This window comes from Hipposideros armiger, unplaced genomic scaffold (genome assembly GCF_001890085.2).
Source record: "Hipposideros armiger isolate ML-2016 unplaced genomic scaffold, ASM189008v1 scaffold_274, whole genome shotgun sequence".
Taxonomy (NCBI): Eukaryota; Metazoa; Chordata; class Mammalia; order Chiroptera; family Hipposideridae; genus Hipposideros; species Hipposideros armiger.
This window is the reverse complement of record NW_017731624.1, coordinates 497,502-523,722: the sequence shown is the minus strand read 5'-3', so window position 1 is coordinate 523,722 and position 26,221 is coordinate 497,502. Positions and strand designations below refer to the sequence as shown.

At 43.3% G+C, this 26,221-nt stretch overlaps 1 protein-coding gene and 1 pseudogene across 6 annotated transcripts in view; both read right to left on the bottom strand.

Annotated features, from left to right (window-relative positions):
* AMOTL1 (angiomotin like 1) overlaps nt 1-26,221 on the bottom strand; it is a 161,720-nt gene that overhangs the window by 96,171 nt on the left and 39,328 nt on the right. For 2 of the 6 annotated variants that reach the window (XM_019657156.1, XM_019657154.1), the window contains exon 1: nt 10,165-10,422. The exons of 2 other annotated variants lie outside the window; for them this stretch is intronic. Coding sequence is in view for 2 of the 4 variants with exons in the window: in XM_019657154.1 (XP_019512699.1) it covers nt 10,165-10,195 (31 nt within the window). In the remaining 2 variants the exon portion in view is untranslated. Of the gene's footprint in view, nt 1-10,146; nt 10,423-26,221 lie in introns of those variants that run through there. 2 more of the 6 variants (XM_019657153.1, XM_019657155.1) reach the window with 2 other exon arrangements.
* Nucleotides 19,052-19,330, bottom strand: LOC109390548 (small nuclear ribonucleoprotein E pseudogene; annotated as a pseudogene).

Below are 26,221 nucleotides of genomic sequence, written 5' to 3'. Positions count from 1 at the left end.
CTGTAAGCATAATAAATGGTTGTTTGGAGCCACTAGGATTTGGGGCCATTTGTTACACAGCACCAGTGCCTGGAACAATGATGATGGCTAACACAGAACTCTTTCAGTGTGTCAGATATTGTTCTCAGCACTTTACATGTTTTTATTGACATAATACTTATAAACTCTTGTAACGAATTTTTGACGTAGGTGTTATTATTATCCCTATTTAACAAGAGGAAACTACTTAACAGAGAGGTTAAGTAATCTGCCCCAAATTATAAAGCCAGTGAGTGGCACAGGTGGGCAGTGAATCCACATTTCCGACTCTGGGGTCTTAACTATTAAGCTCCACAGATGAACACATCACAACTAGCCCATCAGGCCCACACCTCACAATCAGACAGGACCACGTTAAGTGACATACGCGTACATTGTATATACATTAAGTGGTATACATTTAGTGATATACATGGATAAGACCACATTAAGTGATATACATTTAGTCCAGAGCCAGCCATGTGACAGACGCTGAAATGTCAGATGGAAGATCTGTATCCTTTTATCGCATCCTTGCCAAATTCTCCACCTCAATATTGACCTGTACAGTCCAGAGGTACTCAATCAACACATATTGTACAGTGACTGCTTCTGTACCCAAATTTTTGCCTGATTTATATTCTGTCCAAAACTAAGAAACGCCATGCTCCCTAATGTTCCACATGTACCCTCCTTAAGAGAAACTGAAAACATTTCACATAAATTCAAATAGAATATTTGCGATTGCTGACTAAATAAACTGTTAAATTGAATACTACAAAATCTGTTCATTTATGAGCAAGCTTAATTGCACATAACCTGTTTTATGTTCCTAAACTAATAAAGTGATCTTACTTAATACATGCCATTAAAATATAAATATTTCTATTTCTGGGGGATTTTTTCCTTTCAAATTCCTGGAGAAAGTTGAAAGTAAGAAACTTCAGAATCTTGGAAAATTTTATGTTTACACTCAGGACTAAGATAATCTATATCTCAGAGTAGACTTTTTTAGACCTTATATTCTTACATTTTTTGATGAATTTTTACAGGATCAAGTCTAAGAGTTAGCTAAAGTGAATGTATTCACTTTCATGCCACCAGCCCTCATTTTTGATCCACCAGGTCAGTCACCACCATGAGAAGGTAAGTCTGACAGGATTATGTCCTGTATCTGACACTCCCACTATCTTCAGACTTTGTGTAAATGGTTTTGTGGTGGTGTTGACACTACTTCCCCAGGTGTCTTAGTTTAGGCTTGTTGTGATATCAGAATACATATCCTTTTACTCCTCTAGGTAAAGGAACACTAGACTATTTCTCTTTTCAGAAACTACATTGGTGTTAATGTGTTCTACAATGAATTTACTGCTGTCCCCTAGGTACTGCCTGTAATAGTTTCCATAATTCTGAAAAAGCATGTTTCCTATTCTCTTTTTCTATTTTTCTTCCTCTTTCTCCCCCATTCCTCAAAAAAGGTCACCGAGAGGCGATCTTGTCTGCCCTTCTATCTTTCAGTCTTTCCCACATGACCAAGATTAGCTATCAACCCAGTTGCAGTGATATTTATGGACTAGTCCCTCAGCACGGAGGACCTTACCAGAGAATTTCATATTCTCTTCTCTCTCCAAATTCCCCAAACAGAGGGGACTCACTAACAAGAAACTTGGTTCTCATCCCTTTAGAGTATAGCTCATGTCAGGAAGGGAAAGGCCTGTCTCACACCTGCTTTGAGGTGTCACATTCCTGGGTCACACCATATAGAGCAGCTCTTATAGCTAAGAAGCAGCAGCTGAACATGAGATGCCTTCCTTCCTCCCTGGCACAGGGACACAGAGCATGTGCAAAGCCCCACCTTACACAGAGGAAGCGAAGACTGGGAGACAAGATATCTCCCATCCTTGTCTTGCTCTGCCTGTTGAGAAGGGTGGAGGAAAGGAGGAAAGGAAGGGGAAAGAAGGACAGAGTGGATCAGAAGAGGTGTGAGACAACAGAAGTGGGAAAACCTGTTATGTGGCTATCGTAATAGTCCAGGAGATAGGTAATGAGTGCTTAAAATAGTTGGGTTGTAGAGACATGCAGAGGAAGGTAAAGTATGCAAGTATATTAGAAATCAACTGCAAGGACCTGGTGACTGACTGGATATGGGACTTTATACAGTTTACAGGACATTTTCAAAGTAGGCAACAGTTAAAATGATGCACTGTGGAGTGGTATCTGAGCAAGCCCAAACTGGTGAGATAAAAAAGGCCAGCCTCTCCTTGACAAAGGCTGGTTCAACAGTGGAGCAACACCCAAGGTGCGAGAGTCCAGGCTGGCCTCAGAGCCTCTCTAGGAGTCCAGGAAGAACCTCTTAGTGATAAATCCACCCTAGCATTTCTGTTTGTTTCTGTCAAGGACCAGATCTCCAGGAGAATCCCATGAACTGAACCAAAGCCTCAAACATCCCTAGAAACAGTAAATACTGCTTCATAACAGCCTGCTAACCTGGTACACTCCATCCCCAGCATAACTCTGATAGATGCCTTGCCCACCCACCTTCCACATGAAATGAGCCTCTAAAAACAGAAGTGGCAAAATGAGGTGCAAGCTGATAGAGCAGTCACCCTTCGGTATTTCCTCCCCATCGGGTCCACACCAGACTTCCAAGGGAGAAGTGGTACATTTCACTAAGAAATTTGTCTTTGTTCCATCAGATGGAACTCAGGAATGTTGCCGTCAGACAAACAGGGCTAGTCTCTCTCCAGAACAGCACTGGCCAATGGAACTTGCTGCAATGACGGAAATGGCTCTTAAGTACTTCAATTGTAGCTAGTATGACATGGAACCTCAATTTTTAGTTTTATTTAATTTAAATAGCCACATGTGGCTAGTGGTTACTGTGGACAGAGTAGGCCTAGAACGTAAAAAAAAAAATAATAATAATAATAGATTTGGCTACTACAAGGAAGCTGACTCTCAAGAGCCCAGCATCTGCTCAAGCCATTTTCTAGCCCTGAGCTCTTTTTGGTCATTTCTACAGTTACACATCAATATGCCTCCAAAATATCTGTTTGGAAGGCACTCCAAGCCCCCAGCCCAACCACTCACCCACATTTGAGAACCACTGATTTAGAATTGTACATCTAAGGCCTAATCCATTTCCTCTGGGAAACAAACAACTTGGTCATCAAGAGAAAGGAAAGGGAGCTGCAACTTGTGAAGCGTGGGACATGTCCTGGTGACATCAGACCTGGCTTACTGTACCTCCAGGAATAAGCACTGTAAACTCTGAACTAGCTCACAACAGCACACACACTTCCTGCCGCCTCCTGCGGTCAGGGCAGAGAGGAAATTGTTCTTTATTCAGCAAATCTTGGTTTATAAGTGGGGAAAAGGTATATTTTATAGGCAGTGAATAGAGTATCATCCTAGTTTCTAACCTCATTCAGGAAATAATATTTAGTACATGATACAGTGTTCCTGAGTATGAAAAGGTAATCTTCTCTGAATAAGAACTGGGATTCCAGTTTCTCAGAGAAAGGAGACATATGAGAATACATATAACATTATAAAACCATGTCTCTCTACTGTTTTAACAGTTTTAAAATTATTAATAATTATTAATATTTATTATTATTATTGGCATTTATTGAAGTTTTCAACGTGCCCAGCATTGTGCTCAGTACTATATATGCATTATTTCATTTCACCCTCAACGTAATTCCACAAGGTAAGAACCATTACTGTCTCTATTTTAGCCACGAGGCTTCAGCAAGTCAAATTCCATGAGGTTACACAGCAAGGAAGAGGCAGGACCAGGAAGCAAACCAGGTCTGTTTGTTCCTAAATAATCCAAAATACTATCTCCTTTTACATTTTAACCTATATTCAAACTTGAAATCTATTCAACCTTATTCATGCTCTTTATGTAATTGAGTTTTAAGTACAGCATATTCAATTTTTTAATCTGTTATGCCACATGCTGTTTTAAAGAAGTCTTCAACCACTCAGTTTACCCCAAGTCCTTCAGCATGTGCTCAAGAACCGGGGTAACCCACACGGAAGAATTTGTGGTAATAAAGATATCCAAAAACTGGATCAAAGGCAAGAACCAATTTGACTCCCGCTGTGCTCGGGCAACATGCCCAGGGAACCCTGCCCTGGCCACCTGGCTCAAAGCAAGCCCTCTTTACTCAGTGCTCATCACACTGTCTCTATTATGGCACTTAACACATGGAAATATCCACACTAATTAGTGAGCTCTGAAGGGTAGGAACTAAGCTGGATTCACCTGTGAACTTCCAGAGTACTAAACACATAATGAACACCTAATAGATCAATACCAAGACACACAAATTCTCAGGAGAGTAAAAGTGAACTAGAACTTGACTATAAAACACAGAACTATGAATTTTAAGAAAGTTTTAAGAAACTCCTAAGAAAACATAGGACAAAATCTTTGGGATACAGACCTAGGCAAAATGTTCTTAGATGTGACACCGAAGGCATAATCCACACGGAAAAAAAGATCAATGAATTAGGCTTTATCAAAATTCGAAACTTTTTTCCCATAAAAGATCCTGTTCTAAGGATGAAAAGAAGACAAGTAACACACTGAAAAAATATATGTGGAAGTCACACATCTGACGAAGGATTAGTATCTAAAATATATAAAGAACTCTCAAAGCTCAATAGCAAAAAAAAAACCCATAACAATCCAGCTAGAACATGGGCAAAAGACATAAGCAGACATTTCACCAAAGAGGATATATGGATGGAAAATAAGCACATAAAAAGACATTCAACATCATTAGCCATTAGAGAATGCAAATTAAAACACTAATTGGAACAGCTAGAATAATGAACAAATGCTGGTGAGGATGCAGAGAAAATGGATCTCTCATACATTGCTGGTGGGAATGTAAAATAGTACAGGCGCTCTGGAAAACAGTTTGGAAATTTCTTAAAAAACTAAACATAACACTTACCTTACAAAATCCAGCAATCACACTCTTGGGCATTTCTCTAATTTTAGGAGCCAAAAACTAGAAACACCCTGAATGTCCTTCAATAGATGAATGGTTAAACACACTGTGGCACATCCACACCGTGGAATTCTACTCAGCAATAAAAAGGACTGAACTACTGATAATGCAATAGCTTCGATGGATCTCAAGGGTATTATGCTGAATGAAAAAGGTCACATACGACACATAATCTTATTATGTCACACTCTCAAATTTATAGCTACAGAGAATAGATAGGTGGTTACGAGGGTTTAGAGACAATGTGACTATAAAGGGGTGGCACGAGGGAGATCCTTGAGGTGATGGAGTAGTCCTGTATCTTCATTGTGGTGATGGCTACAGGAATCTACGCATGTGAAAAAAATGTACAGAAGTATACACACACAAACACAAACGTGTGCATGTAAAACTGGCGAAATCTGAATATGTTCTGGATTGTACCAATGTCAGTTTCCTGGTTCCATTATTGTATATGGTTATATAAGATGTTGTCCATGGGGTAAAGAGTACACAGGACCTCTCTACTGTTTATGCAACTTCCTATAAAGCAATAATCATTTTAAAACAAAAAGTTAAAAAAAAAAGACACCACACAAACTATAGACATTTTACTTAAAAATAAAATAAACAAAGAAGAGGTGTATATAGCTGCACTACTGGCCAATAAGGTCCCAAACGCAAATTTAAACATCCACAGCAGGACTATATGACTTCATTTTTTAAAAGGTTAAGTCAAATTGTAAAGAGTCTTAACAAGGTGTGATAAAAATTTTAAAAATACAGTGAATGGTGCTGCTGTGTGCCATTCAATGGAAAGGCAGGGATCTTCAATACAGGAAGTGGAGCATCGAACCTTAGTAACAGTGTGTGACAAGTTTCAACTTGTTCAGTGCAGTCAGTCGGGTGTGAGCCACGATTGATTGAGAGGTGTGTTTTAAAGTGTGATGTAAATCATCCTCCATCATGACAACGCTCCGTGTCACACATCACTTCTGGCATACAGCAATTTCTATCAAATAAAAACATTACAGTGTGTCCTCATCCACCTTATTCACCGGATCTGGCACCGTGCGACTTCTGGCTCTTCCCCAAAGTCAAAATGATTCAGGACACCGAGGCAGTCACAACAGCACAACTAAAGACACTCACGAAAGAGGACTTCCAGAACTGCTTCAGAAAGTGGCAAGAACGATGGGATAAGTGTGTTCGAAGCAAGAGGGAGTATTTTGAGGGGGATTAATGGCAATGTGTTTTTTACTGTAATAATTTTTTTTTAATTTAAACATTCACCATATTGTTTGATCACACCTCGTATTTCCTAACCCTTTAGATTTATTTTCCCCACACCCTTCCCTCACAAAAGGAAAAACAATGCCTGATGTGTGAGCCCCTTTGCCTCTTTGGGAGTCCAGGATTTCTGTCCTAAGTGCCTGGAATGAATATACCCTAAGGTTTCACAAGAACTGAGGCCAAGGGGCCTCCCAAGTTAGAGAACTCAGCATGGTGCCAACACAGAAACAAGCCCAGGCATAGTTTCCTGTCAGCAAAAGCAGTGCACTGACCTACCCACAAATGGCCCAGATTTAAATTTTGCCTTTCCTCCAAGACAAAACAAAGTCAAACCAACAATTTTTTTTAATTGCTAAGCAAACAAACAAAAACCTCAACAACCTCAGACTATTTCTACAAACCATATAATCAAATATGTCCTCTTACTTGACCTCCAAGTTACCCCTTGCTTTTCAAGTATGCTATTGCCTAGTGAATTCTGGGACATAAGAAACTACCAAAATTAATGAAAAAAATAGGAAGAGAAAAATTATTCAAAACACTAGAAAATTTCCTGACCTGAGCTTCCATATGCATTTAAAATGTAGACAGCCACATTGGGGAGAGGGGCTACTGTGGGAGAATTCTGCAGTATCAGAACTACTAACAGGTCTTACAAAGTTACCTCCTTTTAATTTATTGACCTGGAAAGTCAGATTTTTACGATTTTCACTAGCAATTCCCTTGTTTCATAGTCATTATTTTTTCTTTAAAAGCCCTCTGTTCTACAGCTTCAGTTAACCCTGGTCAACCACATTCTGAAAATATTAAACGAAAAATTATTGAAATAAACCATTCACAAGTTTAAAATTTCCCGCTGTTCTGAGCAGCGTGATAAAATCTCAAGTCAGCCAGGACGTGAATCATCCCTTTGCCCAGTGTATACACTACCTGCTAATTAGTCACTTAGCTCGGTTATCAGATGGACTGTCCTGGAATTGCAGTGCTTGTGTTCCAGTCACCCTTATTTTACTTAATAATGACCCCAAAGCTATTCACATAACTTATATTATATTGTTATAATTGTTCTACTTTATAAGTTAATTGCTGTTAATCTCTTACTGTGCCTAATTTATAAATTAAACTTTATCATAGGTATGTACGTATAGGGAAAAACATAGTATACATAGGGTTCCGTACTATCCGCAGTTTTAGGCTGGGGGACAAAGGAGGACTACTGTAGTACTTTCTCATTTTCGAAGCACTTTCACAAATTACTATGAAGAAACACAGCACTGGTACCTAGGGGCTGTACTTTTCGACAGAGCTCTTCACCAGCCAGACTACCATCTAATTTCAATTAGTTCAGCCATCTTCCCCCAGGCCCTGGGTCCAGGCTTCTCCACAGGGGTGGACAGTAAAAAAAAAAAAAAAAAAAAGTAGAGCTCTACCCACAGAAGCCTCCAGGCTAACTAGCTAAGGGCAGGCACTCTCAGTCTAATCAGCAGAGCGCCTCCCCATAAAATCACTCATATTTCTGCATTCATGTGCTTTCTTAACGACAGCACTTTAAAATTTCATTTAAACTGAAAGTCCTCCATTAGCTCCCATGAAAAGATGTATTTTTAAATGCTTTGATCTCCACATGCCCTTCTGTACATTAGTATTCTTCACCCTCCACCATCTGCACAGAACCTAAAAGACCAAGACTTCGATGCATTTTAAAAAGATGGGGGAGGGGAGTGGAGTTATAAGCACAGCACCTTCTCTCCCCCCTATCGACTTGCAGCGTTTACAAGGGTTTCTTTATCTCGAAAAATGTATCTTGCAAAAGCAAAAGTATATTCATCCAAAAATTAAACACTCCCGCGCACCACACCTCACCAGGTTGAGTAGAGGCATCTCTAAAGCCTCTACTCTCTGTCCTACTCCTTTTCATTCTGGTCAAACTAGTGGTTTCCAACCCTTTCTATTCCTCTGTAAAACAGTTCAAAGCGTATGTAAGTACTGTTCCCATATACTTCCCATCAAGAGCAGTCATAGTACTGGCACTATAATGCTCAGAGCAATGTGATGGGAAATAAATGTCACATTGGTCTAGATTCTCCAAGAACTTGCAATCTAGAGAGACTCCTAATCGTTAACCAGGGTCTGGCGTGCACAGGGCGCTGTCAGGGTCCAGGAGTAGTGGGCAGCCAGGAGTGGTGGGCAGCCAGAGGAAATCTTAATCAGTTTGGCAGGGACCCACAGGCCAGTTTTGGATGCAGAGAGCCATGACTGTTCAACATTTCAAATCCTGACTTCTACTTCCCGAAAAGGAAGGAAATTTTTCGTAATAGTGGCTATTAATATCCCTCCATTCTGGTTTTACTCCCTTATGGCAAGTATCGTTATTATATGGAGTGCTCAAAAGCATCTCCAGCTATCACAAATGGCTCTCCGGAACCCCTACCCACGCCTCCCCCTCCACCACCACTAAGGATTTTAGAAGCAGCACCATGTCCGCACTGTTATCAGGATGGCAAGGGATCAAAATGTTGGTCCAAACCGCAAAGCCTCTGGAGGCCGCACAATCTGGGCCTCTGTCTACTGAAGCCCCAGCCCAGGTGATCCACACGCAAACCAGGCATTTTCCAAAGCATTTGCCACTTGGAGACAGTAAACCAACACCAAAGCCCAAAAGTCAAAAAACTTCAAACAAAAATGGAAAGGTAAAGTCTTCCCAGCCACCAATCAAGATACTAGAGAGTAGGGCGTGGCAAGGCGCAGGAGCAGCGGGCGGGGTGTAGGGATTCTCAGTATGGGGTTCCAGTGGGGTAAACTTGGCATCATCGCCGCGAGCTCAGTCCAGGCGGCAGAGGCCCTCGAGGTGGGTGCGCGCCGGGGCTCGTCTGTTGCAACGCCTTGTCCTCCAGCCCCTTACCTAAGTGCAGGGCCCCGGCTCCGCTCGGCTGTCATCGGCCGACGTGCCAATCTCCCTGCTGCCACAAATGTCACATTCCAAGAAAAAACAGTTCCACTTGGAAAGTTTAATGTTTTTCATTTCTTTAAAGGCAGCACTAACAGCAAGGGAGAGAGCTGGATGTAACTCCCTGGTTTCTATCAAAGAAACTTGTCTGGAGAGAACAAAGGAAGAGTAGCAGCTAACGCGATCCCAGCCTCGGGGTCCCGGGCGCGACCCCTTCGTCGCCCCCGCCCGCCAGAGCCGAGGCTCCCCCGCCAGCAGGAAGGGTCCTGCCGGGAGCGCCGCAGCCCGTCGAGCGGGCTGGTGCGCGCGCCTTTGTCTCCCGCGGAGGGAAACGGCCACCCGCCACCCTCTTCCGCCTCCTCCTTCGGCAATCGGGAGACCCGTGCGCCGGCGCGTCTCTGAGAGCGCAGCCATATGGCAGCGCCCCTCCGGAAAGGCCAGCCCCAGCATCGGGGGCGCGCCCGCACCTCGGGGCCCCGGGCCCGGCGGGCGGGCACAACTTCCCGGTTTTCTATGGGACGTGGGGCGGCGCAGCTCTGTTACCCGGCCTGCCGACACCGGGGGCCTGCCGGGTGGCGCGGGAACAGAGATCTGCTCTTTAAAAAAAAAAAAAAAAAAGGGGTGGGGGGTGGGGGAAGCGGCGGAAATCTGAGTAAGAAAGCAAGATTCCGGTGGCGGGCGCTCCCGGCCCCTGGCGCGGAACCTGCTGCCCTAGTCTCTCCGGATCTCTTTGGTGGGTCTCAGCCCGAGCCCCCGAAGAGGGGCCCCCCCTGCCCCGAGCAGCAGGGGCGGGGGCGCACTAGATGCCTCGGTCCTTCTTGTGGGAGATCTGGGAGACTCGGAGGCGTCGTCCCTGCACCCCAATCCGGGACTGGGGGTTACCTTTCACCGCAGACTCACAAGTTCCCCGGCGCAACTTTGTCCTCCACATGAGGCGATCATGGCTTGTTCAGTCTCGCAGCTGAAGAAGGCGGCCGCCGGGCAGCGCGCTGGGCATGGCGTGGGGCAGTGCGGGGACGCGGCGCGCGACAGTCAACCCCATGCACACAGGAAGAAGAGAAATGCCAGGGCTTCACTTCCAACCCCGAACCCGACAACCGCTGCTGGGTCCTAGAGCGTCCCGCGAGCTCCCGCGGCCGCCCGCGCTCCCCGAGCGCAGGTCGGGAAGGGTCGTCTGGGCTCGTCACTGTAACCCTACACTCCACCCCCGCCCCGGCGCCCAGCCTCTGGGCCCTAGAGCCCGTCTTCAGCCTCCCGCCACCCCTCCCCCGGACCGCGAGATTGCCTGCTGAAATCGCCCGGAGCTCGCTGACGTGTCTCTCTGAGAGTTAGGAGGGCAATAGCCTCCCTTGTTTTGTCCCCTGCCGGGGTTTAATTAATGTCAGACTCACCAGTTCTTCTTCCTTCGACATTCTCTTCCTTCCCACCAGGCCAACTCCCGACGAAGTCGGTTTCCCCGATCTACACCCTCTAGGTCCAGGTTAGGTTCCGTTTAGGGTTTTTTCTTGAGTGGAATTTCCAGGTGAAAAGTGGCCACACTTTTCTCTTTGCATTCCCCAGGGCCCAGCTCCCATCACACCCTGGAATTGGATGGCAAGCTGCTACGATGTGCTCCGTTGACAAGCAGAAGGGCCCAAACAGATCTTACAGTCTTAGCTATTAAATGTGTTGGCAGAACTGTACATCTTGTGGCCACAAACCCCCAGACCGTTATCTGCCCCAGTGGAGGCAAAGAAAGTGACTCTAGGAAAATGTTGCTGGTTCTTCCCCACCTCTTCAATCAAGCTGTACTAACACTATTCACCCACCCTATTATACTCAATTATACTCGGCAGACCTCTGGAGGCTTGATCTGGAGACCAGGAGACCGCCCCACCATAACATTTCTCCCTAGCTTTCAGGGCTAGCTCTGCTGCTCAGAGAATGAAAGGCCAGGTAACAGGGCAGTTGCTGTGGACGATGTTAATAGGAGAGTCAGTATATACTACTGGCTTCTGGTGCTCCTCTCTCCTACCTTTGCCTTTTCACTGGACCAAATGTGTGACAATTACCTAACTAGTCTGCCAGCAGTTTTACCCCTCCAGTTAATCCTGGTGGGTTGTGTGTCCTTCTGATTCCAGTCTATTCTTCTCCTCTCAAGATAAAGCCCAAATCCAGTCAGTTAACAATTATCTACCAAATACCTAATCTATTTAAAGTCAACTATTCTAGTACTTGATAGCACATAAAAGAAGCAGCTAACAAGCCCTTCAAGGACTTATTATCTAGTTAAGAAGACAAGATATGCAAACAAAACAAGAAAGCAACAACACAGGAGATCCAGGCTTTGGAGATGCCTGGAAAAGGTGGAGAGAAGGTGTGACTGCAGGAGAAAGGAGAGGCTTGAAGGGTGGTGGAGCTCAGATACAGCTAGCATTTCAGCATAGATTGGGGAAGAGGTAATGGACAGAAAAAAAAGAGGGAAAGAAGGAAGGAAACATTTATTAATTGCCCTCTATTAGATATCATACTATATACTAGGAGGCAGCAGAATTTACCAGTTATAAGCATCTACGGGAACAAAACAGGCATGGGGTGAGTAAACAGTACTCATACCACTCATCACCTGTGTGACCTTGGACAGGTCATCTAACTTCTCTAAACCTCAGTTTCCTCATTTGCAAGATGATGAAAATAGCACCAAACCTCACAGGGTGGTTGTAAGAACTGAATAAAGTAACAAATGTAGAATACTTAGCACAACGCATACAAGCACTCAACATATACTTGTTATTATTATTTCAACCAATCCTCCAATAGCCCTGTAAGATAGAATCTGGGAAATAGTTGCAGGAATCAATGCCTTATGAGGTTAGGACAAAGGAGGTGGAAAGGAAGAGATACCATGTAGATATCAAATCTTTGAAGATACCAAATACAATGAAGAAAGATACCAAATCCTTGAAGCCAGATTTTACTCTTTTTACTAACTAGATGGCTATCCTGGGAGAAAAAACAAAGTAATCAAGTTAAGCCAGATTTTGAACCTGGGTCATAGGAAGAATGGGTCATTGGACCAATGATGGAAGAAGTAGAGTTGAGAGGGAGAACTAACCTGAGAAATATGTTGAGAGACTTACTGTCCTTTGGGCAAGAGGAAACCAGGAACAACTGCAGCCTGGATGAGAAGCTGAAAACAGAGGTGCAGAGAATAAAAGAGCTGAAGCTGTGAAGATCAGTTTACCTGGAGAATAACCACAACGAAAAATTAGGAGAAGAAGGAGGAAGAGGCTAAGAAATAGAGAGCTGGGCAGGTTTGAAGGCATGGCCGCCAGAGAAAGTTTTAAGAAGATAGTCCCCCTCTCCAATGCTCCAGATCCCTAGACTTCTGATGAAGTGATAGGTACAGTTTGTGGGTTTAAGGATCTTCTGATTCAATCAGGTGAACCTATCCTAGACTCTTCAAATTGATCCCAAGTTATAACACAAGAGTCATATTCATGGCAGCACATGCAGAAAGACCTGCTGGAGGCCCGGTACCTTAATTTCTTCAACTATGAACAATCACTACGTCAAATATGGAAAATGAGTGATCTTCTCCATCAAATGTATCTGAATGTATTGTTCAGGAACTAAGGCCTGAGAAAAAGACTGGATTTGACTAGCAGGAGATTATCAATAACACTTTACAATACATTTGGTTGGAAATTCCAACATATGGTTGGGGGCAAATAGAAAGAAGGTATGTTTACAATAAAAGCTGAGTGTAGCTTTACTAGCGGCCAGGTAGTGAGACAGTCAGCATCTGAGTTTTCTTTCGATCTATACACTCACTCTAAAGGTCAGCATCCATTTTAAAAAAGACAACCCAGGTTGTCTTTTACTCCCCCCTAGGAAAGTTAAGAAAGAGGATGGAAGAATTTCAGTGCTCTTAGAGATAGCCCAGAGAACTGTGTCCAAACAGGGCAGGTACCAGGATGCAGGACGGTCCAGACAAGCACTAAGGCCTGAAGAAGAGTGAGGTAACAGGCATCCAGGTAGAGGAGAATGAGCTTGGCCTTTAGAGTAAGTCTTGTGTTCTAGCTCTGGTTCCACCTATTTCCAACTATGGAGAGTAACCTGATAAGAGCCTCAGCTTCCTCCTCTGTGAAATAGGAATAATTATACTTACCTCACTGACTTATTGTGAGGATCAAATAATACATGGCATGTGCTGAGCACAATAGAAATTCAGTAAAAGAAATGCTTCCCTTTTCCTCCAATGATTTGAAACACCAAGGAATTTTAAATTTCTATAAAAATGCAAATCTCCTCCCCCTGCCCCCCACTCCTCTGCATCCACTAAATACACCCTTAAGTCCTTTTCAGCTACTCTTTGACTAGGATGGACCCTAAGAATGGGCCTGAGTTTGCTAGGAGGGCAGTAGCAAATGGCAAAAGGAAAGTGGACAGGTATTACCACAAAAGGGATAGCTGCCGCACAGCATCACCCCGGACAAGGCACGCTGCAATTAGTTCTTGATGTCTGAACAAACCAGTGACTGAATGCAGCCAGACTGTCTTAATCAAAATGCTTATTTTGCTTCTAGAACATGTAAGGATATTTTCAAAGCCCAAGTTCTATAGTGCTTTCGAAAGTGTAATTTATAAACCAAAACATGAAAATGTTACATTCCTGACATCTCCACCTCCAAACTCTCAAGGTTCAGAATCTCTAGGGGTGGAGTCCTAGAATCCAGTCTAAGTGACCCCTAGCACACTGACATTTGAGGGCTATGGACTAAGATCTCCAACTGGCTCACTGAGGTTAAGGTGCTCTTGCAACTCTCTCTCAGTAGTGTTTACGACATCAGAGCTTAATATGATAAAGGTAAAGGTTGATGGCTGACATATTAGAGGTTAAACAAACCATGATGGGAGCACAGAGGAGTGACTGATTTTGCATGGTGGTAGCAGGGAGGTTCCAACAAATCCACATGCTGAGAGAAGGATATTACTAGGAAAGGCATGGACATGAGACAGGAAGTACACATTGCCATGCTTCTCAACACTCTTTCTTTAAATCTCTTCTTTTCATAAGCATAAAATGGTAACACCAATTCCAGATTCGATAAACCCCTATGTTATCACCAGACTAGAAGATTTTTCTAAGCTTTTCTTTCAGTCCTCTGTTTTGCAAAGACAAGAGTTGTATTTTTTCTTCCTGCTCGTTTCCAAATATGAAATCATGTTCTCAGATAAGCTTTTCCACATGGCACATGCCTTGGCTGGAGACTCTGACACGTCCTGCCCTCATTCTGCAAACTGTTGACAAGAGCATAATTCAGGGACTAGTGGGAGTACCTAAAGTAGAGGGTTCCGTGAGAATATAGCTGTGAGGAGAGAGAGGGGCAATGGGGTGAGCCTTTGCCAGGCCAGACTAAGAATGGAAGAGTGAAAAGCAAGAGGAGAGAGATGTGAAGGGCAAGTAGAAGATAACGCCCCTGTGGAAACATCAGGCGCCTTAGAGATCAGGAGACTGCTCCTAGGGGAATTTAAATGTATTATAACAGAATAGATCATCGAGAAACCTAGCTCCCTTTGAAGCTGACCCAAAGACTGTTGATTATGAAAAAAATTTCCCAACAAATATTTATTATGTACCTAAAAAGGGCCAGGCTCTGTGCTACCATCCTACTTAAGCATTTGGCTCGATGAGTAAGTTATAGATCTGGAGGCCTGTTTGTCTGGATGCCTTTAGCTTCACACCCATAGTGACACAGCAGTCTCTTCTTGCCTCATGGCTTTCTCCTGTGAGCATATTGCCTAATATGCTCTAAACACTTAATTTGATCTACGAGTATATAAAATACAAGAAGCAGAGGGTAGACAATTTTGTCCAGGGAAAATGCACCTATATTAAATAGCTAAAGAGGAAGAGTAGAGACATTGGCCCCAAACAAAATTGAGGTCAGATCCTGACTGGGACACTGGGTAGCTGTGAATATAAAGAGCCTGGCATATAGCAGGTATTTAACAAATGATAATCATTCTAATTATTATTTGCTACTTTTACTACAAAAACAGTTGGACTATTTAAATCTCATACTTTTGGGTTGGTTATTTCAAGGCTTCTCAGCCTTGGCACTATTGACATTTAGGGCTGATAATGCTTGTGAGGGACTGCTCTGTTCACCAGAGGATGTTTAGCAGCATCGGTGGCCTCTAGCTATCAAATGCCAATCGCAACCCTCTCCCACCTTTATGCCAAGTTGTGGCAACTGATAATGCCTCCAGACACTGCCAAATATCTCTTATGGGTCAAAATTGCCCCTGGTTAAGAACCACTGAGTTTGAGTAATTGATGTTTCCCAGTTTCTAGGCTCCCAAGCTTCTAACTATATTGATCATGTCATTGAGTTGTTAGGTGAATCCAAGCGTATACTGAGAGGAGACAGCCTCAGTTTTACTTATCTTACAGCATATCACACGATGGCAGTTTCTTCCTTTTCCTCTTTTCATAAACAAAAAACTAATCATATTTAATTCTCCTACTTCCAATGATGATATGGACACACAGGTGGTTTTTCCCCCCTAAAACTGGAATCATACTGAGTTTCTAAAATAACAGCAACATAAAATCACTATTAAAAACAAGGATTTAAAACAAGGATATTAAAAACAATAACTGGAGATAACTTAGATCTGAATGTTTATACTTAAGATCCCTGATAGTCATCATTCTGAAAAGGATGCTTAGGTGTTTTATTCTGAGAACATGTCCTTTCTGTCCATAGCTAGAAAGAAGTGAGAAGAATGGCCCCTCCACAACCTATACATCAGTTCCAGTTCTTCTCTTTCTAAAAACTGCACCAAAGACCAGCATGTCTTGTACTTTAAATGCCAAAGACAGAGAAGCAGGGAAGCTCTCACCATTACTGATTGCTTTAGCTGCTCTAGATGGTTCAATTCAAAAGAAAAATTTGTTTTACAGCATAAACTCATAGTGGGGGGAGGAATTTGAAATTCACATCTTAAATGATTAGCTATCCATCCAGAAATCATAAAATATTTATTGTGTGTCCGTGATAGAGCCAGTGTTTTATAATGCAGAACAGTGTCTTCACAAAGTCCAAGGTAGAGGGAAATAACTAGGAATAACTAGAAAAAAATTAAGGTCTTAAACAAAAGGACTAACTGAAAGGATTAACTGAAAGTACAACAGAGTTTGAAAGAAGGCAGAGCTTTGGGAGTGTTGCAATGGTTCATTCATTAAAAAAATATTACTGATTACTTGAATAATAAGACACTCCTCTAAGTCTGTGAATTCCCTGGTATGGGCTCTGTCTTACTAAAATGTACATAAATAAACCTATAATTGCAAGTTTGTTTATGTGTCATGAAGAAAATGAGCAGGGTACTATCACGGAGGCTAATGAGGGAGAGAGGTAGCTACTTGGGGGTGGGGAGACGGAAGGCTTCTCCAAGGTGATCAAGAAGGGGAAGGGCGTTCCAGCAGAGCAAACAGCAAGTGCGAAGATCCTGAAGCGGGAAAGAGCTTATAATGAGTGTGAAGAACTTAAAGGAGGCAAAGGGAGGGGACATGCCAGTATTCAATGCTGAGGTTCCAGGGATGGGCCCAGGAAGAGTTTCTGAGGACTGTTAGGTCTCCTTTACGCAGTGTCTGGGAATGGTCCCTTTCTATTCAACCTTCATAGCATAAAGTATATTGTTTATATATCATAAACAAATGAGTTTCAAGTCAAGTGGAAGAGAAAAGGAACATCAGAAAATGACCAATTTGGGATAAATAAAAGGATCAAATAGAAACAACCTGAAAGTAAACTCCACAGCCAATGTATTTGGTCACAGTATCTACACAAAAGATACAATCTCTCTAGAAGCTTCAGCTGAGTCCCACTGAGAACAGGGGAAGACCCAGGATCTTCAGTGAGAACAGGGGAAGACCCAGTAAGGCAGTAGTTCTTAAACTTGAGCTGCATCGCCATCGGAAGAGCTTGTTAAAACAGACTGCTGGGTCCCACCCCAGAGTTTCTGATTCAGCAGTTCAGGGTGGGGCCCAAGAATTGCATTTTTAACAAGTTCCCAGACAATGCTGATGCGGTCGGTCCACAGAGTACACTTTGAGAACTACTGGGGTGGGACATGCGGAGAACCCACATTTCTATGTACTCAGAATCCCAACCTAAATGAGGGAATGAATATACAAGAGATACTGCAGAAGAATGATCAAAACCTAGTGTCCAGCTTTGAACTAGCATGTACAGGATAGCGTCTGCTCTGTGCCAAGTGATTTCATACATTATCTCATTTCATCGGTACATAACACCCTGCAACGTAGGTATTATCATCCATGTTTCATACGTGAGGAAAAGAGCCTAGGCGTGGTTATGTGAATTTCCCAAGATCATGTGGCTCATAAGCGACAGAGCCAGGACTCAAGCCTGTTTTTCAGAGCAGAGCTCTTGCTTTTTACCGCTGCATTCCCTTGCCTCCCGAGCAAGCAGTGTCTCCTCCCATCTTGCCTGGACAGGAGGGATGCTCCCCCTGACCCCAGACCGTAGTGCACCACTGGAAAGCCCTCCGAGGCCTGACCCTAGGGCAGTTAGCGATGGATGGAGACAGTTTTCAGACTCTTGGGGGCTGCTAGGGGCCTGAACTTGTTACCAAGTTCATCCCTTCCCTTATGGGAGGAAGTCAGATCTATTAAGCCCCCACAAAGGCACTATGTTAGGCATGTTACATACATTGCCTCTTTCTAAACCACAAGAGGTGGTTTCCAATCTGCAAGGTACAATTAAGTATTTTAAAACACAGGCTGAGGAGTCAGGTGGGCCTGGGATCAACTCCCCCTATGCCACTTAGTAGTTATATGATTGGTTAAATTACTTGACTTTACTAAAGCTTGTTCCCCCCCCCTTTTTAATAAGTAGTAGTTACAATAGTATGTACCTCAAAGGGTTGTGAGGAATTCATGAGTCAAATTGCATGTAAAGCTCTCAGCACAGTGCTTGGCATGAAGCACACACTCGGTAATTATTAGCTATTATCACTAACTTGCTATCCATTTTCTTTCAAAATATATCATTTTAGATGAGTTTTAATTATTGCTGTGCTAGACACACAGTTTCTTTTTGTTTACATGTTTTGAGTTTGGAATATTTCATTGGTTCAGGAAATATGAATAGTGGGCACCTTTTTTTTTTTTTTAATAAAAACAATCCCCCAGCATTTAATGTCATCTGGTAATAACATCAGGGTAATCAAAGCAATATGAATAAATGTTTAAGAACTATACTCCTGGGCCAGCCAAGTGGCTCGTCAGTTAGGAGTTGGCTTGGGACGCTAGCTCTGAGCAGCAAGACCCCGGTTCGGATCCCACATTGAGGGCCAGTGATGCTGCGCCCTCCACAGCTAAGATGGTGAACAACAGCTCGACCTGGATCTGGGCTGCCATGAGTCGCCGGTAACGGCGTAGGCTGCAGGAGGGCTGGCTGGCAGCGGGCGTGAGCTTTCGTGAGCTGCCAAGAGCCACGGTGAGCAGCCGTCCAATGGTGGGCGAGCAACTGCCTCACCCAGGAAGAGCGCAATGATAATACCAACATGGGCCAGCGACGTCTTCCACAACTTGACTGAAGAGCAAAAGGACAGCAACTTGTCTGTTTCCCTTCCCCAATTCCCCAATGCTGTTCCCCTCCCCCAATTCCCCAATAAAAATCTTAAATAAAAGAACTATACTCCCAACAAAAGACACTTAAAAAACACAAACTATTGCCTTCTAAACAATTTCTCACTTCATTAGTCATTTCTAGTTGGAGACACTTTGGAGGAGAGTAATATTACCTCCTTTTAGCATGAGCCCACCCAGCTGTTTTCTTGGCTTTGCTTTAGAATAAATCTCTTCTGCATCATCTAATACGAGGTTCATATACTCATCAAAACCAATGATACAGCCCTCTCTCCGCATATTTACTTGCTCATCACACCACACCTGAATCTGAGCTCTATTTTGCAAGTGTCTGAAGATGAGGTTGACGGGCTGCACTACCACCTTCTGCACTTTTTGGCCCTGGCCATGGTACACCATAGCGGAAGCTGACGAAGACCACGCTAACCCACACGCTACCTCGGAAAGCTACTTCCTGAATGATGGGCATCTTGATTTGAGCCCCTCCACCCCAGTTAAGAAAAATATCTCCAGATACTCTTATAGACAAAACGGGGGAGGGGGGAGCGGGAATGAGCTAGATTAGATATTTTAGGCAAATTTAAAATAATTAAATAACCACACCCAATGTGTATTGATTCATGGAGTGTATTAACTTGGATGGGAGGTTGAGATCAAAGGGTCTGATGACCCCACTATACCAAGTATTGGTCAAGCTATATGTGAGGTCGTGTGCTCAGCTCTTAGTGCCGGGTTAAAGGGAAACTCCTCAACTGTAAGGCACTCAGCAGATACTGAGCAGATGGGAATGGATGGAGACACCAGAGCATACTACGAAAGATACCTAGGATGGAGAAGAGAAGATTAAGACACAATCTGATAGCCATCTTCAAACATTTCGGGAGTGTTCAGAAAGAAAGGGGGGAACAGACAGACTTATTCCATATTTGTTAAATAACACTCTAGAGCATTGTTTTTCTAATGGTAGTTGGCAACCCATTAGTGGAAATCAATTGAACAGGTAACCAGCATTTTAAATAAAATAGAACATAATAGAAAATATCAGAGGCGGCCTATCTACGGAGGCTAATTACTATTCCATGAAACTTCTGTTTTCCTTATACTTATATTAACATTTGTATGTGTGAGTCTAAACGTAAAACGTATCCTTAGGTTGGGTCACAGTTAAAAAATTTTTTTGAAAGCTCTAGAAGGCAAAACTTGGAGCAGTGGGTACAAGAATAGAAAGTCAGTTTTCAGCTCCCTACACACAAAGTGTCATAATAACGATCACTGCATAACGCTAACTCAGGTTTTCTCAGCACCCTCCCTGGTCACGATCTAGCAAGGGCTGTGTGACATGCATTAAGGCCAGCAGGCACTGGCTGTTCCCTGCAATGAGGACACCAAGATGCTCTGACTCTCTGAAAGAGTAGATCAGTCCCGAGCTTCTGTTATCCCCCTAGGAGAGAATGGAGAACATCAAAACCTCGATATCCAAACTCCAAAAGCCAGGGAGCCCATCCAGGAGAAAGGACTGTTCCGTGTTTACGTATAATACAAAATGAAGCACACATCAAATCCCCGAAGTTGTTTAGGATTTCTGCTGTAGGAAGGGTTAATTTCCAGCATCCATTTTCTAATTGAGATGATAAAGTAGCACACCGATCAGCAATCAAATCTCATTGATGTAAGCACCTAACTGGAGTCCAATGGGGAATGAATACCAGATGACTGGAACGGAGCCCTGCTTTACCAAACCTCCTAACGGAGCAAGCTGAAACCCAATGCAAAGAGCAGAGCATGCCCAGATGCTGCTCCCACACCTAGGGCTGCCAGATAAAACACCTCGCTGGATTGGAATTAGATAAGCAACACAATTTTTTAGTATAGTATGTCCCAAATGTTGTAGGGGACACACATATACTAAAACAATCATTTGCTTCTTATCTGAAATTCAAATTTAACTGGGCATCCTGTACTTTTGTTTGCTAATTCTAATAATACCTGCCTACATTGGGTTATGTCCCTATACCTGCTCTAGAGGATCCCTCAGTCTCTCATTTGGTAAACTGTGAAATGTCAGCTCCAAGGAGCTGGTACTAGTACAAACAATACTGATGATACTAATGCAAAAAGGGGTGAAATTCGAACAGGCGTTGTGTAACAGCTTTGCCCCATTGGACCCCACTAAACCAAATGTCAGGGCCTTTTAAGAGTGGGACAGACTCCTTGAGCCATGAGGACATGCACGGCGTTTGAGGAAGGAGTTAATAAGGTTACAGTCCCACTTCGTAGAGTTTCCATGCTAAACCTGGGCTGGTAGGAGGAAGAAGATTCAGTGTCATGCACTCCATTATTCAGCCCTCTCAGGTGGGCGGACCCTAGAGGAGAAGTTGACTGTGGCAGCTGCCAGCTTTTCTAAGGCAGACATGATGCTGTTCATGCCCTGTGCCTTTGCTTTTTCCAGTCAGGCTGTAAAGGATGGTGCTCCTACAGGAAGCCTGCCTGGCCTCCCCTCGACCTCCATAATTGAGTCAGGCTCCTCATCTCTCGTGTCCCATGCCCTCCTTGCATACTTCCCTTATAGCACTCACCGCAATAATTGCAACCACTCACGGAGTACCAACTATATACGAAGCACTTTGCTTCCATTATCTCATTCAGTCCCTTCCAATAACCCTACCAAGTAGACATTTACATTCCCATATCACAGATGAGGAAACTGAGGCCCAGAGAGGTTAGATAACCTGCACAAGGTCACACAGTCAGTACATGCCCATTGGCCTGAAGGAGCCAGAGCTCCACATTGTACATTTTTCTGTTAGTTGGTCTTTATCCCCCAGTTAGGTTAACAATTCTTCAAGGGAATTACTGTGTTTCATTCACCCTCATGTCCCCAAACCTAGCTTGCAATGTGTGTGGCAAATTGTAGGCAGTATTGTACACAAGTCAGACTGTGTTATAGTCAAATAGACCTGTTTGTAAATTATGGTTCTGCCAAAAATCTGCCACTGAGAACCAGGAGTTTGGATTCTAGTATAACTTGCTCTGGAATTGAGGATGGTGGTTAAAAATCCTAGCAGTAGAGAACAGAGCTGGGTTTAAGTCCCAGCTCTATGACTTACTAGCTCTGACTTATCAAGTTATTTAACTTGTCTAAGCTTTAGCTCCCCATCTGTAAAGTGAGGGAAATGATAGTACCTACACCTCACAAGATTGTTTTGAAATGACTAACAAAGTTCTTATCAAGATAACTAACACATGGAAAGTACTCAACAAATATTAGCTCTTTTTATTATACTGCATTTAATAATGCCACTTGAATAGGAGTAAGTAAATTTTGTTTAACTATTGGCATAAGCATTGCAAGTTTTAGATATAGTTTTTATTCAGGAGATCAGAACTTAGGGAAAATAAACCCCGTTGTGTAAAAAATTGGGGGGCGGATTTATTTTAAAAGAATTATTCATAGGAGAATTAAGTCTTTTCAGTGTTCACACAATGCTGAAAGAGCTCCCAGAAAAGGGAAGCAATATTTATGAGAAGGCTGGGAATGGAGAACCAGGGCTACCGTGCTCAGTTGTGTAAGCTGTTCACTGCACAAAAGTGCTGGGCAGAGAGAGTGAATGAGGCAGAGGGGATGGGGATTGCAATCTAGCTCACATCTACTCACTAAATTGGGAACACTGTCTCTGTTCTTCATCCATTTGTATGGAGATGCTTTTTTCTAATTTGCTCAAAAGGTACTATTTGGGCTTGTGGTGGCTCTAGCTTTCTATTTTTGTGGTTGATTTTCCTTTCCCTTTTTGCTTTTTTCAGAGTCACTAGATGAACAGAATAGAGGAGGAGAAATAGCTTGAGTTCAGGAAAGAAAGGAAGACATACTTGAGGGTGATGAAGTGGTGGACGGCAGGAAAAAAGGAAAGCAGGAAAATAAGGGTAACATTTATTCAGCGCTGGTCATTTGTCAGGCACCGTGCCAAGTGCTTTAGATGTGCTCACTCTTGGATCCCTGTTACGCTTCCACACAAGGGGACCCACTGGAGGTTGAAGCAGAGGTGGTCACGTGAGGTTAACCCACACCGACAGGCATGTAAAACCGCCTGCCACACTCCCTCAGTCCACAGCAAATGTTCAGAATCTCAAGTCCCTCTTTTGAGTTTGGGAGGAAAATGGCTTTTAGAGCCAAAAGAAAAATATGGTTTTTTTTTTAAGGAGGAGATAGTCTAAATTCTCTGGCTGGCCAACCCAAAGGCCACAATCATGGACTTTTCTTATGGTCAACAGTCAGTATATAGCAAAGCTTTGGGGACAGAAAAAGAGGGGCCCTGGCAGGTTAGACATCCCAGCAATAGGCCTTCATCATTCACCCCCCACTTCGACCTCATACTTTCCATACGGTTCGTTTAAGACCAGGTTCTGCACCCACAGGTCCCTTCTTTATTTTCTTAAGAATCTGAAGTTTCCATAAAATATTGACTGTTAAACAGTGACCTGAAAGCAGCTACAATGTCCACTCTTCCCAGTAGTCTTTAAAAAAAAAAAAAACACCCCTCAGAGAAGAGGTTGAAAATAAATCTTGCTACCAGGTGGTCAGTAATGTTGCCAACTCCAGATTCAGGAGTACAAAGGTCACAGGGAGAGGAGAATTAAGCAGAGATAAATACATATATGTGTTTGACATGAACGTAACCGCACATATGTGCCATGATGAGGCATGTCCATATTGAGCAATCCTGTATGGAGAGTGTTTCAGCAGACAGCAGACAGCTAGAGACAGCAAAACCACCCCTGAACATCTGTTTCCTTATTTTGCCAAAGAGCCTTATTTTTTTTACCCTTTTTTATAATTTGACCTGTTCCGTTTTCTGGCAGAGAGCCCTGGGAAGGCAAGCACTGCCTTTTCTGTCCATATCCCAACTTTAGATGGGAAAAGGAAGGAGGGAGAGATGGGAGGCAGGGGGAGGAAACTAATGGAGGGAAAAAGAAATAGGGCAGAAAAAGAGAGAGAGAGGGAGCAAAAAAAGAAGGGAAAAGAGGAAAGGGGAAGGTGGGAGTGGGGGGGCGTGGAGAGAGAGAGAGAGAGAGAGAGAGAAAGAGAGAAAACAAGTGATATCAAATTATTTTAATGGCTCACCCTTAGATAAACTGATTTGAGAGAAATAAAAACAGGATATAGTCCAGCGTGATCCTCCAGTAAGAACGTGACCCAGAAACCACAATCATAGTACTTTTGAACAGATCAAGCTGGTTATATAACACTCTTTAGACTCCAGTCGTCCTTAACAAGTGATGAAATATCATCATTTCTAGGTAGCTGTGATTCTGTTTAATATTCAGGAATAACTGGACACAATCCTATATATATTTCTAGTAAAAACATCTCATTGGCAAGGAAAATGCCCTTTCTATTGTCTCATGCGAGCATCTGTGTGTGTGTGCATGTGTGTTTTATCCCACTATTCCATATCTTCTTCCTTGTTCTTTATTCATTTTTTTAGCCAAGGTGGATAAGCGTTTATCTCCCAGAATTTATTGCCATTTTCCCATTCCTACTCCATCCTCTCTCCCAATTTTATTTTTTCCCTGAAATAAAACTTTACCCCTTGGGCAATTCGTAGTATCACTTTGCAAACAAATATTTTGGGGATAAATTTTACACCTGAGCCTGAGTCCACCTGCCCTTAGCTATGCTTTCATATTTCTCTCCAGGCTTCCACTGGTCTGCCCCAAATTATGCTGCTGCAAAGGTTTAGTTTCCTTTAGAAATAGTTCTGCGCCATCAGGAAACCAGAAGAGGTTTATTGTCCCCAGGGACTCTACACTGTAATACAAAGCAGACACAGCAGGAAGTGAATGAAGGAAGCTAGGAGTTTTTCCGGTTGTTGCTTCAGATCCCATTACAGAAAATTCCTCTAGACCATATTGATCACTATGTGATGGTCTAATTTAAAAAAACATGTATGTGTGTGTGTGTGTGTGTGTGTGTGTGTGTGTGTGTATAGTTTTAAGTACCTATCACCATTCATTCATTTATTCAACAACTATGTACTGAAGAGCCAAGGCTCTGTGTTAGTTACTTTCACATGTTACTTTATTCCATCCACAACCAAATCTTCCTGGGAAGACGGCAACTTGTCTATTCTCCTCCCCAGGAAACTGAGATTGGCTCTGGAACCAGAGATTATGTTTTGAGTCTAAACTTTGCCTCTAACTAGCTGTGTGACGCTGAACAGATCATTTAACCTCTCTGAGCCTGTTTGCTCCTCCAGAAAGTGAAAATAATTTCTTCTGCTTCACTGAGGATGAAATGAGCTGATATACCCAACAAGATCGATAATGGAAGAGCCCGAGTTGCCCAGATTTAGGGAACTATAACAATGGTGAACTATTCTGTGATTGTGTTGTTACAGCCAGGACACCAGACCACACCCCTGCAGGAGGGTGAGGTTTCCTGTGAAGGGAATTGAATTTTCCACTGTCAACCATCGTGAGAAAAAGTTAAACTGGGGTGAAAATTCCATCCCTCTCGGAAGCTACGTTTGGGGCTGGGGGAGGAAGAAGGCAGGAAAGATAGGCTTCCAAGGTTGGAGAGATCTGGGGTGGACCTAGGGGTGGGGTGCACGGCCCTGGCTGTTTGGAGGCTGGCTCCGAGCTGGGCAGGTAGCCAACCTGATCCCAGATCCTTGGTGGGGCTAGGCTTGTGCAGTAATTAGAAGGATCTGGGTCCACTCTGAGGCCGAAAGAATATGTAGGAGAGTAGTGCTCTCAGTCGTTGGCCAGCAGAGGGTAGGACACTGGGAAACCAGTTAGGGCCCCAGCAAGCGAGTGCTGAGCCTGCAGGTTCTCGTGTGAGCAGGGGTAGCAGCAGGGAGGGCCAGAAGCATGTGGTAACTGGTTTCTGAAGAAGAGAGGACTTGGGGCAGTTATAATGGTGTCCACTGGCCTCAATAAGGTGTCTCTGAATTCCAGCTCCCCTGGCAAAAGGCTAGAGCAGCCGGAACTGACTCTGTGGATGCAAACGGCTACACCTGAGAATTCCTGGAAATAAAATTAGAGGGTAGCCTTAAAGACTTGATTTATTAATAATATGGGAAAGCACATACATGGAAATCAATATATTTGGGGGTACCAATGTGGGTGACATGATTTAAATGCCAAGCTGGGGAGCTGGGTAGGCTGTTTATACACGTAAACTGCCCAGCACCAAGTAGGTGAATATTAAGTCCAGGACCTTTCTCCTTATTCATCCCCATGTAATGGGAGGAAAGAGACTTTAGATGCAGGGTACATTTTACTTAGAACAGA